The 19,331-nt window shown below is 42.0% G+C and overlaps 1 protein-coding gene across 2 annotated transcripts; it reads right to left on the reverse strand.

Annotated features, from left to right (window-relative positions):
- Nucleotides 1-445: 445 nt before the first annotated feature.
- On the reverse strand, nt 446-16,924 carry LOC122887075 (glutamate decarboxylase 1-like). Of its 2 annotated transcripts, XM_044219930.1 has the most exons (17): nt 16,635-16,924; nt 15,592-15,708; nt 13,456-13,512; nt 11,802-11,939; nt 10,642-10,884; nt 9,124-9,214; nt 5,263-5,375; nt 4,991-5,106; nt 4,568-4,647; nt 4,352-4,406; nt 4,124-4,240; nt 3,955-4,019; nt 3,771-3,849; nt 3,306-3,455; nt 3,007-3,114; nt 2,715-2,804; nt 446-2,421 (listed from the first exon to the last, which is right to left on the reverse strand). In XM_044219930.1, the coding sequence occupies exons 2-17, from the start codon at nt 15,665-15,667 to the stop codon at nt 2,248-2,250; spliced, it is 1,752 nt and encodes a 583-aa protein (XP_044075865.1). In that variant the 5' UTR covers nt 15,668-15,708; nt 16,635-16,924; the 3' UTR covers nt 446-2,247. The 2 variants fall into 2 exon arrangements, with proteins under 2 accessions (XP_044075865.1, XP_044075866.1); XM_044219931.1 differs by lacking the exon at nt 13,456-13,512.
- Nucleotides 16,925-19,331: the final 2,407 nt, after the last annotated feature.

Consider the following 19,331-nt stretch of genomic DNA (forward strand, 5'->3'; position numbering starts at 1 on the left):
GGGGGGATTAAGAAAAAGAGAAAAGTAAGGGAGGAGCAAATGCGAGGGAAGAAAAGAATAAATGAGTAGGGGAGAAGAGAGGAAAGAGATGAAGAGAGGAGAAATGGAGAGGAAAGGAAAGCATAAAGCAGAGAAGGAGCTGATAGGAGAGGAGGGTTTCTATGTGGAGAGCAGTCAGTCTGACACAGCTGGAGGCCAAACAAAGCCTTCTCCAGGATGATTAGGCAGGGAGGCAATAAATGTGTGTGTGTGTGTGTGTGTGTGTGTGTGTGTGTGTGTGTGTGTGTGTGTGTGTAGCTACTGATACAGGCGGAGTGGGATTATAGACAAAAATAAAATGTCTGTCTTTTTTGAAGATGCAGTTTGTCAAGCGTCAGAGAAAAATGGTTGTGTGTGAGAGACAGAGATGTGTGTATGTGTGTGTGTTTCAATAAGTCAGACTCACTTTTCCCTTTAACAGACTTTATTAAAGATCTTTTTGGAGATGGTATGATTCTATTAAAGTGCCTACTGAAAACCTCCTGGGAAACGTTCCCTTACAGCTGGCTTAATCAAAAAACCAGATTGGCCTCTTACAGTCCACAGATTACTTTAAATATGATTTATGCAATTGTGCCATTCACATATGGTCCCTAGATACCATAAATACTTTGTTAACATAAGTCTTATATAATACTGCCATAGTACACATCCATTTACAATGGCGGAAAGAAAGGTGAACATTGTGCAAAGACACAAACAGGAACTCTTTATACAAGATATTCCATTGAGCTCCCATAACACTGAGAATACAGGTAATATATATTAATTAATTAATATATTATATTACAATAAATACATTAGGATTCAGACAGATACAACAACCCTTTATTCCCAGTCTCTAGAGGAGAGTACATTCTCACATCCTTGTGCTTCTCTCTCAAATAAAAGACTGGTGCGACAGCCAGAGGATTATATAGACTTCATTCTTAATCTCATCAGAAGGCCAGTCAGTCATCTCAAAACATTCAGTCAAAAAGACTCACAATCACAAAAAGAAACACACTATAGAAATTGCATTACCGTCGAGGGTCAATAGGTAACATTTTACAAACACCTATAATCTATAATGAGTTCTATATGAAGGGCAATGGATTGCTCTGTTCCCGATTCTCTTTCTTTGGCTGACAAAATCACTATAAATAAACTTCACTCCAATTCCAGTGTAATACACATAAAGATACATTTACAATAAAATACCTGAATCTGCAAACAGTGGAAATGCAATACATATTTGTTCTTATATATAATCAAATATTAATATTTTAACAATGTTATAAACACATACGGGTATCACATGATTGCATGAAACAGACAACGAGCCAGCGTTTTACAAGTTAAAAGTTGCCACAGACTTGGGATGGCTGTAGCCATTTTAAATCTTTATCTTAAACATCTACGAGGGAAAATATTGCAGACTGTAGATCAGTTGCTGGAGCTTATCTAAAACCTCTCAGCTCAACACTCTTGGTACCTACAGTGTGCACATTAGGTCATAATAAACTTATTTTTAACATAGTGCTAGCCTAAAATATATGACAGGATACACTCAGTGTGCCACATGCACACCTGCACACACACTGCTTCAGGAGCTTGGACACTGGTTTAGGGCAAATACGTCGGTGCACTGAGATTAAATATAATGCAGAGCTGAAAGCACCAATGATTCAATTTTGTGTAGCAAATGTATGATACAGCAAAATAATTGTATGATAGTTTGTTATATTTTGATCTGTGCTTTTCTCCTTTTCTGTGTTTTGACACACACACACACACACACACACACACACATACACACTCAGGCACACACACATAGACATTAAAAGGCAAACTACACTGGACGAGAAACTAGATTACACGCACACACATTACAAGATTCCACAGCACACACATACATTAGATTAGAGCATGTTTGTTGTACCTGGAGCCTTGAGATACTTAGTACTTATATATTTTGTCTAGAGGAGGAACTTTGTGGGACGAGCAAGTAAGAAACTCAAAGTCTCTCTCGCTGCGAGTTTCTCTTCGATTAGAGAAACAGTCAGAATGCTTCAGGCAAAGATAGACTGGATAGAAAGAACCTAAAACATGTCCAATCATTATTCTGTCTGCAGCACTGTGAATGTTTCCCCTCACTGGCATTTGCCTTGGAAATACTACAGACAAAAGACTGTAGGGTAGTAGGGACTGTAGCGATGGCTGAGAGGTCTACAGGTCTTGACCCATCCTCTCAATCTCATCAATGAGGAAGTCGATGTCAGACTGGGTGGCCGCAGGGTTGGAGACGACCATACGGAAGAAGTTGACTTTATTCCCCTGAGGCTGGTAGCCCACCATGGTGGTCCCTGACTCCATCATCATGGCCTTGATCTTTGGCGCCACCTGGTGGAGTCAAAAAATGATAAATTAGAGCCTCGCATTCCTGAAATAAGTAGCGTTCATGAAAACATCATACATTGGTTGCATGAATAAAAAGGAAGGATAAACATGAAAGCTGATAGGTGGAAATGTATTTATTTACATTTTACTGTTTATTTAACAGAGACAATGCACAATACATTTATTGCACCGGACATAGCTAAAAGCTCATTTCCATCTGTAGTCCCTGTGCGCAGGCCACCAGTGATGCGCAGGTTGACGAAGTAAAAGATAGCAGTCATTAACAGGTGTCTCACCCTATGGAGTTTTTCTCGCCGCTCATCACCGTCAGGCATGCCTCTCAGGCTGGGTGGAATATACCAGAAGCAAACATTGGTGTGCTGGGGCTGCAGACAGAAATAAACACAGTTAATACACACTCCTCAGAATCTTTTTTTTCATTTACACCAAACAAAAAGAAAATTAAGAAACATGGATGTAGAGGAAGTTTTTTGTTAGTTAACCCATGCCAGTATAGCTTATTAAGCTAAAATGACTTAATATTGAATTTTCCTTAGTGATTGAAAAGAGAAAATTAGAGACGCTCACCACTCCATCAAACACCATCTGATATCCCTCCCTGTTCTTGATCTTGTTGTACAGGTACTGAGACAGGTCCAAACACTTGTCAATGTGCTGCTCAAACCCTATGGTGCCCTGCAGGGGAAAAAAAGTCGGTCAGGCAATAATTACAACAAAAAAACATTGAGTATAAAGTTATACCATCTGCTATGATAACACCATGACAATTCCTGCTGGCTTGAAGACATCTGTATATGTTGGTGAAAGAACAATTTACAAGTTAGCCATTATATGTGTGTGTGTGTATCTCTCTCCCTCAGTCTCACCTTGGCCTTCCACATGAGCCAGAACTTAAAGATGTCGACGTGTCGGCCACACTGGATTGCTTTATCCCCCGTGTCGTAGGTGACGTCATACTGTTTGTCTGGTTGGAACAGGTAGCCAGCACACATGGAGTTACAGCCTGCCAGGATTCCCTACAGACACACATCAAGTACAAACACTGTTAACCTTTTTTCCATGACTCTTATGCCCATGGCAGGCTAGCACTATGTAGAACTTTCACAGACTGTTAGTACTATGAAAGGTTACATTAATAAGAACATGTATAGCATGTACTGTGGTCATTTTGGTCATTTTCAAAAAGAATGCTCTGTCATAACAATAATCCAGGTACAACGCACAGTATACAAATAAAACCTTCAAAATACGGTGTTTAAAAGGGTTAAAAAATCTTCTGGAAATGTTTCGATTGCAGAGTCTGTGTGTGTGTGTGTGTGTGTTCACTGTACCTTCTCTCTGACCAGGATAGCAGAGCACTGTAGAGGCACGCCCATCATCTTGTGAGGGTTCCATGTGACAGAGTTGGCCCTGCAAAGTATAATACACTGTATATCTTAATGTACTGAGGCAGTTTCACTGAAGATTTTCTTTAAATAACAATACCGAGCAACCCATCTGTTCACATGTACTGACCTCTCAACTCCATTAAGCTTATGACGATGCTTCCTGGACATCAGTAGTCCACCACCCCACGCTCCCTGAGGAGAAAGCACGTTTACAGAAGGGTATGCAGGCAAGGACATTGTACTATTAGAACTACTATCAAAATACTACAGCAACTGCTCCGATGTCAACTACTCACATCAACATGGAGCCACAAGTTGTACTTCTCACAGATGTCAGCGATCTCATTGATGGGGTCAAATGCACCGTACACTGTAGAACCAGCTGTGGCATTCACGAACAATGGCACATAACCCTGCAGCATCAACACACATTACAGTTAGAGGGAAAACATTTTGGTTAAAGAGCAAGAACAAATAAAGAAACAAAGAAACTAAAAGAAAGAAATAGGAGCAATGACACTGACCTTCTGTTTAGCATCAATGATCTTGGCCTCCAGATCTGCAGGAATGACTCTCCCCCTGAAAGAGCATCATATTAGCATCACGTACAACATGTTATACATGTTATACGAGAATCACGGATGAGTCTCCTCTTTTCGGGACGTTGTTCACATACAGTTTTTTTTTTTTTTTACACATGTATTAATTGTGGCTTTAAATGTCTAAAATGAATTCCCCACCTCTCATCTGTGCTCAGCAGGATCACATTCTCAGTACCAAAGCCCAGAGCCGCTCCAGCCTTCTTTATGGAGTAGTGGCTCTGTAGGGACACACATTAGGTATATAATTCATATATCATTGAAATAATAGCTAAATTCCCAGAAGAGTGGAGATTTTGTGATTTTTGTTACTTGAGCTTTGGCTTGCTTTCTGTCATGTTCTCAGCTGTGCAATTCTTTATAGACAAAAGTTGATGTGATAAAAGCAAAAAGAATCCGTTAAACTAGCCATTACCTTGATTCAAATAGACCTACTGATTATTACGGGACTTTTTCAGTGGCCTCAATCTGCAGCCAATGAAGCGTAGCACCTACTTTATTAGAATACCTAAAATGGAGTGTGTGTGTGTGTATGTGTGTGTATGTGTGTTCATGGTCACGTACGTGTTCAGATGTGAAGAGGACAAGACGAGGAGCAGCAGACATGCCCTTGGTCTTGACCTCGGGGAAATACTTGTAACGTGCGATCATCACACTGTACATGTTGGAGATAGCGCCCCCTGTTGAGGAGAGACACACACATCAGCACCTTGGACAGCAGCATTCACACACCTATACCACTAGATGTTGGTAAAAAAAAAAATGTTTTACCATCCAACACAAAATAACACACACTCAGCTTCTATATGGAAGCTGTTATTTCTTTATAGACTAACCTGGTGAAAAGATTCCATCTCCCTCTCCACTGGGCCAACCAATCATCTCTCTCATTTTCTTCAGAGTCAGCTGCTCCATCAGCACAAACACTGGAGCGATCTCATAGGTGAACCTGTCAATCATATCACAAAATGTATGAATATAGCACGTCATTCAACATCACTGTAACAGTTGAGTCACTAACAACTACTTTGTGAGCGAGAAGAATAAAAGAAGATTCTTATGCACACACACTTGCAGATTAGAAAGCCCAAATACAGACACACCAATACACACACACACATTGGTTTTTCATTAGCTTCACTATAATTTCATCCACAGAGCACAAACTGGGGTTGTGCAGATAGGGCTAATTAAAAAGTGTCTGATAGGAGTTGGGCAGCAAACATTCATATTCAAATGCTTTCTAAAATCACTCAGTAGTTTAATTAAAGCTCACAAAGCTCTGATGGCTATCTGTCAATCCTGCCAATCTCAGTGGCGAGTCTGAATGGGGCTGATGTGATGGCTGAGAGGACATGAATGTGTATTTGTGTGTGAGAATGAAAGACAAGCAGAGAGAGTGTTTTAAAGAGATAACAGCCTGTGTTGACCCCAAAATTCAGAAATTGAGGAAGGCACCATAATTGTTAATTTCATTATTTCATTAAAAGACAGAAAATAATATTTACAACACAAGAAGAATTGTTAGAGATCTGAGAAACAGAAGACAGCTTTTAAAAAAAAAATGCTAGCTGTGTCTCTGACCTGTCTGTCGGCTAACAGAAGATAGAATGACTGGTAGCTCTATGGACGACAAAAGAGCCAAACTCCTGGAGAAGCTAAAGTAGATTAAATGTGTAACAGAAAGCCAACTCTTACAGTGAGGCCTGAGCTTTTGCTCTCTTTGCTAACTCACAGGCCATCTCACCGCCTCCCACACACACCCTTCGGAATGATCCCTGTTTACCCTGCTTTTAATGAGGCCAGTTACACAACACTCCTCCACTCCCATCAGCCACCACCACCAACACCACCAGTACCATCTAAAGCAACAATAACATTATCTCCTCTCTGTTTTCATCTCAAGTACGTGTCAAACGAGGACTGAAGCACTTCGTAGCTTGGGTAGAGAGGAGGAGAGATAAAGGCTGAGGGGAGAAGGGAGGTGTTGGGAAACAATGCACTGAATGAAACTGTGACAGAGGACAACAAAGGAAGAGGAGGGGATGATGTGGAGGCAGAGCAAGGAAAGCATACAGAAAAGAAAATAGGAGAGAAGATAAAAGAGAGTGAAAGCCGTGGTCTGAGGATAGATAGAAATTGAATTAAAAACAGATGAAGAAATAGAGAAGAAAAAGGCATTTTTCTTGTGTAATCATCCTTGATGAGGGCTCACCCATGGGATGGATCTGATTGGAATATTAGCTTCTGATCAATACACCAGATGTGTGACTGCTGGGCTTTGACTATGAACAGCGACAACAAAGGATAAAATCAGAAAGAAGACAAAATGTCTCATTTTGCAGCCTCTCACTAGCCTAATTTCAGAAAGATAGGGTTCTTTGATATATTGGAATTATGGTTCATATAAGAAACACAAAAATACCTAATATTATGGATCAAGTATCACTTTCATTTCTTCTTAAAATTGATCCCAACCACAGCAGAAAAGGGACAAAACCAGTGCACCTTTTTAAAATTCTCCTTTTCTCTGTGAGTCATTTCACGCTGCCATGACAATAATGGTGATCATTATCACAATCAGAGCCAATCATTGGTCTTTTCAGGGTGAAAATTATCCCTCAGTCACCTGCCTGTCTCCAGGGACAGCCCCTAAATGCCCTTATTATCGTCATCAAGGGCACTCAATGTGTGTGAGTCTGTGTTTGAATGTGTGTGTGTGTGTGTGTGTGTGCGTGTCTCTATGTGACTAACCCTCTGACCCCCAACCACTCTCTCCTCTCAGCCCCTCAAAGGAGCACTGAGTCAGTCCGTATCCACGGGGACAATAGAACCGGAATGAGCACTCCGCAGGGAGCTGCAGCAGCCAGTTTCCACAGTGTGACAGGGTTTTCTGTGCAGCCGGAGGACATTGTGTGTCAGTGTGGGGCCCAGCTGGCCTATCTGCTAAGACCAGCTCACAATGAGCCTGGAGTCAATGGACTGGAAACCCTAGCTGCTGTATCTGGGACAGCCAGAGCTGGTGTGTGCGTGTGTGTGTGTCTGCGTGTCATTAAGAAAGTGTGTGAATTCAATGGCTGTGTCTCTTGGGGCAATCTCCCAACCGGGAGATGAGATGGGAAAGTTTTTCCTAAGAGTGGGTGGTTTCCTAAGCTAATGTTTTGAGAAATGGGATAAATTAAGTGTCTCAATTTTCTTTTAGCTTTTGGTTTATTATCCTTACATTGATCTTTTCTTTAGCAGCCAGTCTGGGGGAAAATATAGAGGCCATAATAGTTAGAGAATACTGAATGCTGAATTTGTTTATATGAGTGGTAGATATTGTCCTCTGTCCACCGCTTATCTTGTGTGGTCTTTTTGCACTGTGCAGTCCCTACTGTCTTTGTACCATGAAACTCTAAGATGTCAACATGTCTCTACATCAGTGTCACCAAGGCAAACTCTGGCAGATTGTCAGTTTTCTTGCCTTCTGTCTAGAGCTCAATAATTGTCAGGCCTTCTGTTGTTTTTGTTGTCATTTCCGTATTTTTCTCTCTCATACATAAGAGTAAACCTGAAACAATTAGTCGATTGATCGATTAATTGTTTTTTCAAGCAAAAATGCCAAATATTCCCTAGTCCCAGTTTCTAAATTCTAGGATTTGCTGCTTTTCTTCGTCTTATGTAATAGTAAATTGAGTATTTTTAGGTTTTGGACAGTTGGTCAGACAAAACAAGACATTTGATGATGGCACCTTAGGCTTTTGGGAAAGTGTGATGTTCAGTTTTCACTATTATTTAACATTTTATACACCAAGTGATTAATCATTTAAGTGAGAAAATAATTGTCAGGTTAAATGACAAAGAAAAAAATCATTAGTTGCAGCCCTTCAAAGGAGTGCCATGCATTTTCTTCTCTGGTTATCCATTAAAGGCAGTCTAAATACTGTAAATATAGCTGTGAATAAGCATCAAAATATATTTTGTAGATTTCCATAGTGCATAGGGCTATCAATTCTTATTTTTGAGGAGTTCATGTTTACTCCAATGAGGAAATCAACTTAAAATGATCCCACCACTGAGAATGAATTAACAGAGTTGTAAATATCCATCTGGTTTACTTTCAGCAAAGATGTGCATGTTTGCGTGTGTAACTCTGTGTGTGCATGTATCTGTATTCAATATTCTGATATTGTACAGCAACATTACTATGATGTTCCTCGTTCTATTCCAGTGATCATAACACAGAGTTATAGCTTATTTACACCGAGTGTGTGTGAGAGTTTGTGTGTGTGTATCTTTGAGAGTGTGCGATGTTGTGGTTCCTGCCCTCTATCAGACTGGGCCACCATATAACTGTGACCTGAGATCAATATGCAATCTAACCACCCCTGGGGCTGGGCAGCCTCCGATATACAGTACAGCACAGTGGCACCCTGCCGTCTGTCAATACACAGTGTCTACAGGACAAACCAAACACTTTATATAACTGCCCTCAGAGGCTGTTGTGACCAGTTGTGGGGTGAGCTGAGGGAAAACACCATGAGTACCTTCACCATGAGTTTATGTGATAATGACTGGGGGCTATTTCCAATGGCCTTCAAACAGGAAATCTCAGTTGTCCTGTCATGCCATACAGAGGTCTTTCCCCTGTTTAGATAATAATTGTGCCATTTACATGCATGCGAGCAAAGAGGGCAGCATACTGTATGGCTTACATGTTGGTGTTAGCAGTGGAGGTGAGCCACTCTCCGGCCAGACCGATGATGTCCAGACCAGAAGACAACTGGTTGAAGAATCGTGGGTGACCTGAACATAAAAAAATATACACAAACTATCTTAATAGCATTCCTATTAACAGGGCTTCACTGCATCTATGGGAGAATCACGCTTTACATAAAGAGAACGCAAATAAAAAAAACAAACATCTGCCTTGTCCTGAGTACATAAAAAGCTTTATGAAGGCATATAATGACTACAATGTCCTGCAGGCTAAAGCTGACCACCTACATGTGACTGTGAAAAAAACTAATAAAGATTAAAATGGAATAAAATAAACTGTTTAAAAATAAACAGTTCTTCATTTCAATGTTCACAGTCATTCATGCTGCATTTTGTATCCCCCTGGTCAGCCATGGAACCTGAGGGACCTGGCATAGCACTGTTCAGTGTACCATAATTACATTGGTAACAAGGCTATATGACAGCCATTTAGACTCTAAGGTGCTTGCACACACAGTCCCCGTCAACAGGCCTGGAGCCTAAATGCAGTCATGGATACAAGCACCATGTGGATGCGGTGCTGTATGGCTCACATAATACATATGTGAATCATATTAAGTAAATTCTGAATAAAAATATCAAATGTGAAAAATAAATCTAAAATTGTGGGTATATTAAACAAACTGACGGTGCTGCTTAACAAGGAGAGGAAAGGAAGATCAGCTTCACACTTCAGCACCGGGGACAGCTCCTCCAGTCGCACCTCGCACAAATCAGCTGCAAAAATGTTCTGTGAGGCACAAAAAAGCACCATGCGTCTGAATGAAAAGTGGTGCTGAGTTGTAGACACAGTAGACCCTGTGTGATATATAAAACCCAAGGGACAGTTTGAGGGTTGTCGTTTTTTAACAGCTTAAAACAGCCCGTGTTAGGATCCCCTCAGGCGACACTTGCTTTAATAAGTCGAGGGGAAGGAAAAGGGGGATGTCAACTGAATTACCAGGGAGACAATAAATAAGGTAGTCATCGTAATGGGCTGTACACTATCTGGCAAACAGCTTCTTCTCTAATGGTTTGTGTTGAATTCAGTAAAATTCTCAGTATTCATTTACATTAAAGTGATAAAATGGACACGTTTTTAGAATATATATATCATCATATTATAGGAATATTATTGAAGATACCATCAGAGATGTAAATTTTATGCTAAAGGAATCTACCTCTAATATCATAGAATGTTTTTGTATAATACTGTACATGACTATATGTTGGTCTGCAGGGGGGGCTTATTTTGAGCTGAAAGAGTAGAAGGTGAATTGCCTTTTCACATATTCCAGTGCCCTTTTGCTATTTAAAATCACACACACCACCATATGATTTATTCAAAAGGCCTCAGTTGAAGTCGGCTTTTTAAATCATAATGCCAACTCATACTAGGTGAGCGCACTTTTTTCTTCTTCTCAGATACAGCTCTATAGCAGTTTACAGCTCAACCTTGAAGGTGCCGGGCCTACCTGTCCGGACGCCATATTTGAGCGTGTCCCTGCAGTCCACCAGGATCTGCTCCAGGGATTCGGGCTGGTCGGACAGCTCCAGGTTGAAGCCCTCCATTCCCTCCAGGAGCTGGTGAGGGTGGTGGAAGTCCAGCACCTTGGTGGAGCGGTCGAAAGTCTTCTTGACGTAGTTGGTGAGAATGTCGACCATCTCCAACAAAAACTGTATGGTAGGCTCCTCTCCATTTTTGGCCGGCAGCAGGTCTAATAGGTGAGGAGAAAGATAGTGGAAATTTAGCCTGGGTGATGAATTCAAGTATTGGGCCTATGGAGGCCCCCCATTGTAAAGCTAAGTGTTAAGTGCATGTTAATCACGGGTTTTAATTGAGTATCCTTTAGAAAGCGTTGGGCATTTAGTCATTCTTTTTAAGTCCAAGTTTGTTACAATATTTATATTGGTTACCTGTTTCTAATAATGAATTATTCTTATTCGAATAACCTAACATTTATAATATAGGCTAACAGTAGGCCTACTATAGCCTAGCCTAATGTCATCAGTAGGCTACCTGCTCCATATGGCCATACATTTTGGCTAGCGGGCTTTAAGCTGAGAAATGCATCGATTTTTACCACGTCTTTACAGGTACTCACTGTAGAGAGAGAACACCTTACAAAAAGAACATTAGGATCATTTCCCAAAGATATGGTGTACAAGTTACTGATAACATTTCCAGTAGTGCCTTAAAAAAATCAAATAGCCAACCCAACATACGTTTTTGACGCTATAGCCTATCCAACAGCCAGCCTCGGGTTCTTTTTATTGTCCAATTTATTATTAGCCTACGTTATGCCTCTAACTTTAGTCGTCGTCCTCTAGAAAGTTGACTTTCAATGGGTGTAAGAAGGCTAACAATATTGTAGCTCAGCCTACAATAATGAGCAAAAAGATAACAGCAATAGAGGTAACAGCTAAGAAAACTGACGATATGCTTTTGTGGTTCTCTGGGAGGCCTTTAATGGCTTTATCAAAGGCGCCAGCAGTCAATTAAATTTGACGTAAGGAGCCTGTGACTAATGTGACCATAACGTACAGCTCTGATAAAGCACGTAAATGGTTCGAGAAATGGGCAGTGTCTACGTAGATATATGTCTGGCTGGAACTGTGCACGTGTAGTTCTCACCTCTGGCGAACAGGTTGGAGAAGTCGGTCTCGGTGGGGCGGAAGCGCGCGTCCCTGTCACTGTTGTCGCACGAGAGCAAGTTCTTCTGGCCCGCGAGCCTCCCCTTCTCCTCCAGGCTGTTGTTCTTCTGCAGGAACCCTAGGGTGTTACACGGCGGGGGGCAGGAGTTATCACCAAACATCTCCATTCCACACAAACAAAAGACGGAATTATGGGACCAAAAAAAAATAATAATAATAATAATACAAGAAAGAAAAATAATGAATGTCCAAATATTCTGCGTTATTTAGTCTATAAACATGTAGGTCTACGTGGTAAGGCAGCGTTTGAAAAATAGCTGTGTTGAAATGCTTTTCTGGTGGAGGCCAAACTTATATAGGCCACATATGTACACACACACAAGGAAGAGGGACCACCAGTATGTGTGTGTGTGTGTGTGTGTGTGTGTGTGTGTGTGTGTGTGTGTGTGTGTGTGTATGTGTGTGTGTGCCCGCCCCACCCTGTGACATCACAACCACACCCCAGTCACCCCAGTCCACAGACTGATCGGCTCAGTGGGCAGGACAGCCCGTTGTTAAGGCCCCTACAGCCAATACACGCTCTGTAAACAGGGGGTAATGACGGATGCAGTAACGCAGTCTGTCCCTGCCAGGCCTATATGTTTTGAACTCCATTGATCGGATTTCTGCATACAGGCCCTCTGTATCTGCAGGATAATGCGGTGGGCCTAATTGTGCGCAAAACACGTGGAAGTCACACTTCCTTGTTATCTGTAAGCCTATAAAATAGTGTCTCTTATATTTTTCAGTGGAAACTCTATAATACCTTCCTCATTACATCCTCATTGACATATTCAGAATCAATATGCAAGACCCTCTAACTGCCATAGCCTCCACATATTTCCATTCAGTTTCCAGTCCATTAAAATGGCATTTAGACCAATATGAATACTATTCGACCCCTTTGGCTTTAACTAATTTATCCTGTTTGAATGGACCTGCATGGAATTCATTTACCTGTGCATAGCTGCAAGAAAATACATATTATCCATACACTTTCATTTCTGAGTCACTGAAAGACACATTCTTTCAAATGATGGAGAAATAAACACGCCTTCCCTGCAACGTCACATCCGATATCCTCCACTATAATATAGGCTGTCAGTGAGATTGACATAGTTCAAAAGGAAAAAAAAAATTTATTCTTTGTTTCAAAGAAATATCTGAATGGGAAATTAAAATACTCCTTCCCAGGCCTGTCTCGGGGATGTTTCTCTTGGTGGTGAAATGGAAAAGACATGGGGGGTTCAGGGGCGGTCGGGGGGGGGGTGATCCGGGGCTCTCATCATCAGACCTACAGGCTAATGTCCACTGACCTTTAGAAGATGGAAACACACAGTGACAGTCGTGGATGGCCCTGCTCTAACAGCCTTTATCATGGCCTATTTCAGGCCTCCAAACGGCTTTTTTTTATATATATATATATATAAAAAAAGAATAAAAGCAACCGTATGATGAAAATGTTAAAGCAACAATATTATGGAGACATGTTACCATACATCCATATGTCCTTCCCCCAAATATGGCAAAAATGTAACCAGAACAATATTGTATGTTGAAAGGAGTGGAACATTGCATGTGCCCAGGAAACTTACCACAGATCTTCATCCCCAGTTTCCGTGTGCATCCGTGCATCCACGCATATTCGTAGGCTAAAACAGAATGAACGTTTGAGTTTCTGAAGTGCAGGCCGCGGAGACAACGTGGATGGGCGGGTGATGGATTTAAAGCTGGTGGAGCACAGTGAGCACAGTGGAAGCGGGATGCGGACGGCTCCTGGCCGGGTGTGTGATTCTGAACACTCAGGTTGTTTTTGGTATTTTACTGTGGGGTTTTTTTTTTTTAAAGCATTAAATAATTCGTTTCTGAGTAGTTTGGCTCAATGTGACCTTTGCTGACCGAGGCTTTATCCACCTTTTTATTTACCACAGCACCCACAGATCATAAGGAGAGAATGAGTCCCCGTATGATCCGATTTCCGATTTAAGTTCAATCAATAGGCACCGACAGTGGCCCGCACGGCACATCCACGCCGGCTCACACACCCAGCCAAGGGGCGGACTGGAATTAAAGCCCGTGAAATGAGCTCACGGAGGAGGGCAGAAATTAATTGAGTGAAACACAGTATGTGACTGGAGCGAGCTGGTAATGTCTGTGGCCGGGAAGTCTATAGCCGGCGTGATGCAGAAACTTATAGTATAGTGCGTCTCATACATACACACATCATGCATACACACTCACAGCGACACACAAACCCGAGCGTGGACATGCGTGAGCAGAGATGGAGCAGAAGCCAGAGGGAATAAAATGGAGAGCGCGCGGCAGCGGAGCCACAGCGAGGCGGCGCATAGGCCACCTGATGGGAAACTTTCAAAACAAACACAAGTATTTCAATTTACCGATGCAATTGAGAAAGTAGAAAACAGCTCGATGTGCTGAGGCCAAGGCATACGCACGGACAGACAGACAGGCGCGCGCGCGCAAGCACGCACGCACGCACGCAAGCACAGACACTGCAAGCCGCAAGGCGTGAGATGGAGCGTGGCAGAGAGATAATGGCAACATCCAGCAGCAGTATACCAGCAAGTCGGACAAAACAAACATCTTCTTTTTAAGGGATTTTCTCGGTACACGTTCACAATTAAAATAAGTCTGAGATTTTTTGTAGAAATAATTTATTGACACCCAAGGGCCACAAATGAAAGATTCAAAAATATCTGATTCGATAAAGAGAGAAAATATGAACGTGAACTCAGCACTGGCCCTCAGGAAGCGTAGCTTATTTCCTTTTACATTTGTGTGAGGACAAAAACCTGTAATTATTTCCCCGCCTTGCACTGCAGATGGCTGCTCAAGTGCACTATAATGGGGTCGATTTTGTGCATGCGACAGAGGCTTAAAATGATTAATTAACCCATAGTTTAATGTACACCTAAACAGGTTCAGCCACTTTTTAAAAAAATTAGCAGCAAAATATTTCTCCAAGAGGAACTAATATATCCAGCCTACAGCCTTGAGGCCCTAAAGCATCCTGGGAAACGAGATAAGACGAATTTTGAGAGAAATAAATCATCAATAAATACAAAATGGGTAGGGTTTGTTTAAGCAAAATTTGTCGAAATCATTTTTTTTTAAAAACACGATTAAGAGCCAGACAACAAAGGCGTCATTGTAAGAAAATAGGGGGAAATATTCAAATCGGGAATATATTTTCGATCGGAAAATGCATATTCATTCAAAAATGTTATCACTAAATGCTCTTGGACCATTATATATACCAATGCCTCAATGGCGCTTATTTTTGCGCCAGGTCCGCCGCTCCGTGCGCACCGCTGATCCGCCAGGCAGCGACAGGCAGCTGTGATGGCTCTGTTTTTAACCGGAATGATTAACGACGGAGCCCACACAGCAAATGGCCCGGGCGAGACTCGCCTTTATCAGACAGAGAATGAGGGGAGAGAGAGAGACAGAGAGGCAGACAAAGGCAGAGAGAGAGAGAGAGAGAGAGAGAGAGAGAGAGAGAGCGGGGTGCGGGGGTGAAGTGGGTTCAAGCCTTCATGCTGGCAATAGATCGCAGTGCGTAAGTGTCTTTGAGCAAGGCACCGAGTCCCCCGTCAGCTCCAGTGGGCTGGTTCTGTAAGCGCAGCCCGAACGCCTTAACGAGAATTTACCCTCGGGGATCGATGCTGGATCATGGTGTTATTGACAGGGAGAGGGGTGTGAGGACGTACTTGTGGACGGAGGTCTTAAATTGGCGGAGTTGGGGTCCTGGTCCCCGCCGGTGGCTCTCGGTTCAGACGTGGCCATCAGTCCTCTGTTATCTGATCTCCAGCTGGGAAATAATTCAACTGCAAACAAAACGGTCCACGGTTAGGAGAGACCAGGTCAGCGCATCCAATTCAGACCTAATATATATATATATATATATATATATATATATTGAATAACTGCAATCAATGGGCAGGCCAGGATTTGATCAGAAAATTGTTATCCGCACGGAACGAATTATTCAGGATAGCCCGGCGGGCTGTGAATCAATTTGGAGAGAATTGCGCACGACGCATATGCAATACGCACATCAGGATACATCGTTTGGGTGATAACATAATGCCAATGTGGTACATTTCATTTTGGAGATAGCCTTCAGTATTTCTTGCATTCAATTAGCCATTAAGGGCCACATGTACTATCTGACATTCATGTCCAGAGCACGGAGCCAGTGTTAAAGATACAATTTAAAAAGTTGTTAACAGTGAGCTGGACATATAAGAAACAGATAATGGCTCGTTGGAGCAAAATGATCATTAGATGTCAGTCCTGGGTAGTGATGAGCAGATGACAGAATAGCTTGATAAAATAAAACAGACAAAATAAACAGCTGAGTCTAAACAGACTGATTTGTAAAACAAATATTGATAAGCTGCAACTATGATGTCAACATAAATAATCTACGCCATTCACCTATTGACTCAGCAATGCACATTTCATTGAAGTTGCGCTTTGAACAAGCATATCCCACACCATCATCACTCAATGTCATCACGGTATGAGAGACAGACTGAACAACTAATGAATTCCTTCTGTCACTCATCCGGGACTGATTCCTTTCAAACGGTACAGCGAATTCTAACAGATTTTTTTTTTTTTGGATAATATAATTTTCTCCAAAATAACTCCGACGTTGTACTCTGTGAATAAGACGTGTCTCTGAAGACACATGAAGCCTATCAATATATCGAGGGCGCCGCTGAAATGAAAGGCGGAGGCATCTTACCGGCTCACGGGCGCACAGGTTGTCGAGTCCAGAGAAACTATAACTAAATGTTACAAATGCCACCCAAAGGCGCGACAAGGAACAGTCCAGTGGCGGCGATGGCGGAATACCAATAGAGCGCACTAATATAATCCCATCCAGCGGCGTGCAAGTGACCCTTTCTCCCTCAAGAATATTTTTTTATTCGTTATTTATATCTCAGGCTCCGGCTGCCCATTGGTCTCTTCACGCAGGCATGAGTCACAGGCTTGCCTCCCTCTGACGACTAATGAAGCTTCCCTGAGTGCTACTGACAATCCACTTTAAGGAGCCTAAAAAGCAAAAGGAAAAACACCAGTGACGTATACCCACTCTGCTGTGTGTGTGTGTGTGTGTCTCAAGGTGTGGGTGGGTGTCACAGGATGGAGGACAGAGACTTGAATGTGAAATGTGTTCTGAGTGGGTTACATATAAATTGACCTTGGGATGAAAAACACAGTTGGTTTATGGGTTTTAGTGACACATCACAGAATATTCAAGTCTCAGGTTCAATGGACCTGTGTGGAGTGATGGAGAGAGCAGCATGTACCGTCCATGATCCATCCATCCATACAAGTACTGACTGTAACATTCACCTTCATGAGATGACAACACTGCATGCATCATCATTTTTAACCTGCACCCTTTTTATAACCTTGACATGGGCAATAACACTGAGACATCAAAGTGAATCCAGCCTGGCGGCGATGACTTAGAGTCCTCACTGTCACCCTCATGTCTGTGTCCCAGACAGAGACTGAATGGGCAGAGACCAGCCATTATGTCCATTCAATCACTGCAAATTATACAGCCTATATCAGATGGCGCTCATGCTTTCTCTTCTCACAAGCCATGTGTAGAGACGACTCATGAAGATAAGCTCTGCCATGTGATAATAACTCAAAATATACTGGCTGATGGCATTCCAATGGGTTAGCTGTGTGTGTGTGTGTGTGTGTGTGTGTGTGTGTGTGTGTGTGTGTGTGTGTGTGTGTGTGAGAGAGAGAGAGAGAGAGAGAGAGAGAGAGAGAGAGAGGCTGTGTAACCTTTAAAGTGATGATACAGTGTGCACAGAGAGTATCACAGAAAAACATTGCATCCTCAACCAGAAAAAGCCCACTCCACTGGTGCTGTTCATACCAGCTACATTTAAAAGGTAGATTTGGTCAAATGAATTCATTCTGTTTAAAGTCACACCTACTGGAAAAGTGTCAAGATTTCAACAACTCATTATTTCTTATATTGAAAGTATTTTATAAAACTTTGTAATAATCTGAAAAGTTGCTAAGATGACCCGCCCAGTTGCACCAACAGAACCAGTTTGAACCAGTTTGCTGGCAGTACACGCTCTTTGTTGGGGTCAGTTAGTTTAGCCTCATTTGTGACCATCTGTGCTCCGTACGTTACTCTGCGACTCGGTCACGTAAGTCAGGTTTCCATCCAAATGTAGCGCAAATTTGAAGTGAATTTCTAGCTGTTTCCATCCACTACTATTGTGCGAATATCAGGAGTTGGTTCATTGAGATCAACTGTTGGTGTTGCCAATTCTCCTGCCGGGTGCTGTTAAACGATTGTAGAAGAGGGCGCGCCATGATGACGTAATTAAAAGAGCTCCAGGCAAACCGCAAACGGTGGAAAACATGGTAGAAATGAGTCATATATTTTTGTTTCATGTATCAGTGTGAGGAAGGTTACAGTCTCCTCGTCGCTCCACACACATCTGCCATCAGATGTTTTCGCCTGCCGCCAATTTGAATCTCTTCAGTGGAGCAGAAGCTTGAGAGACAAACAAGTCACATTCTGCAGGCTACGTCATGATCTAATCACTAAGTCTGTTTCCATTGTCGCATTTTATTTTTATCAATACATCAACTTTGTCCACCTCAGCCACGCATAGAAACTTTTTTCTACATTTCAACTTTGTTTTTCGACTTTCCCGCGCCTCCACTCCACGTGGCTTTTTTACAAATTGAAAATGCGCATAGAAATAGGTGGATGGAAAACACTTACAGACTTCTCAGCGCAAGCCTTAGGGGGGAAAACAATGGTTATTTTTTCAACCTGTTATCCAGCATCAGTTCGCATCTTCAAAGGTGTTTTCATGAAGTGTCTGCCAGGGGCGCAACAAGATTTCAGTATTTCCACAGACTAAGATGTTCTCATCAATGTTTTTCAATGTAATTCAAAGAATGTCGATATTTGTTAAAATTTGAATTGTGTTAATGCTAACTAATTATTCAAAGTAAATTTGATACAATACCCCAGGCAGTAAGGGCTTTTACATTGCGCATTCTTACTTCCTCTTCCACTGTCTTATTAGGATGAGCTTTTAGCAACTATCAAACACTCCAGTATAACAATTATCTTTATCTCTACAAAGTGCTTTTTGTTTTTCATTTGTTTTCTAAATAAATGACCTGTGAATATTTCATACGGGTAAGAAAAGTGTAATTTTCTAATGAGAGCCTCTTAAATTTGTATGATATTGTAGACAAGATTAGGGCTGCAACTGACGATGAGGATGCCACAGTGGGCAAGTTGATCATCAGCCTGTGGTTTTAATGCTGCCCGGACCTCTCCCTGCAACAGACCTTTCTCACAGCAGACAGCTCAGGTGTAGTTGAATAAATGACGGCCCCATTCTGTTGAAGTGTCTCAGTAAGCCATGCCAATGAGCCT

The sequence above is a fragment of the Siniperca chuatsi genome, linkage group LG13 (genome assembly GCF_020085105.1).
Source record: "Siniperca chuatsi isolate FFG_IHB_CAS linkage group LG13, ASM2008510v1, whole genome shotgun sequence".
NCBI classification, from domain to species: domain Eukaryota; kingdom Metazoa; phylum Chordata; class Actinopteri; order Centrarchiformes; family Sinipercidae; genus Siniperca; species Siniperca chuatsi.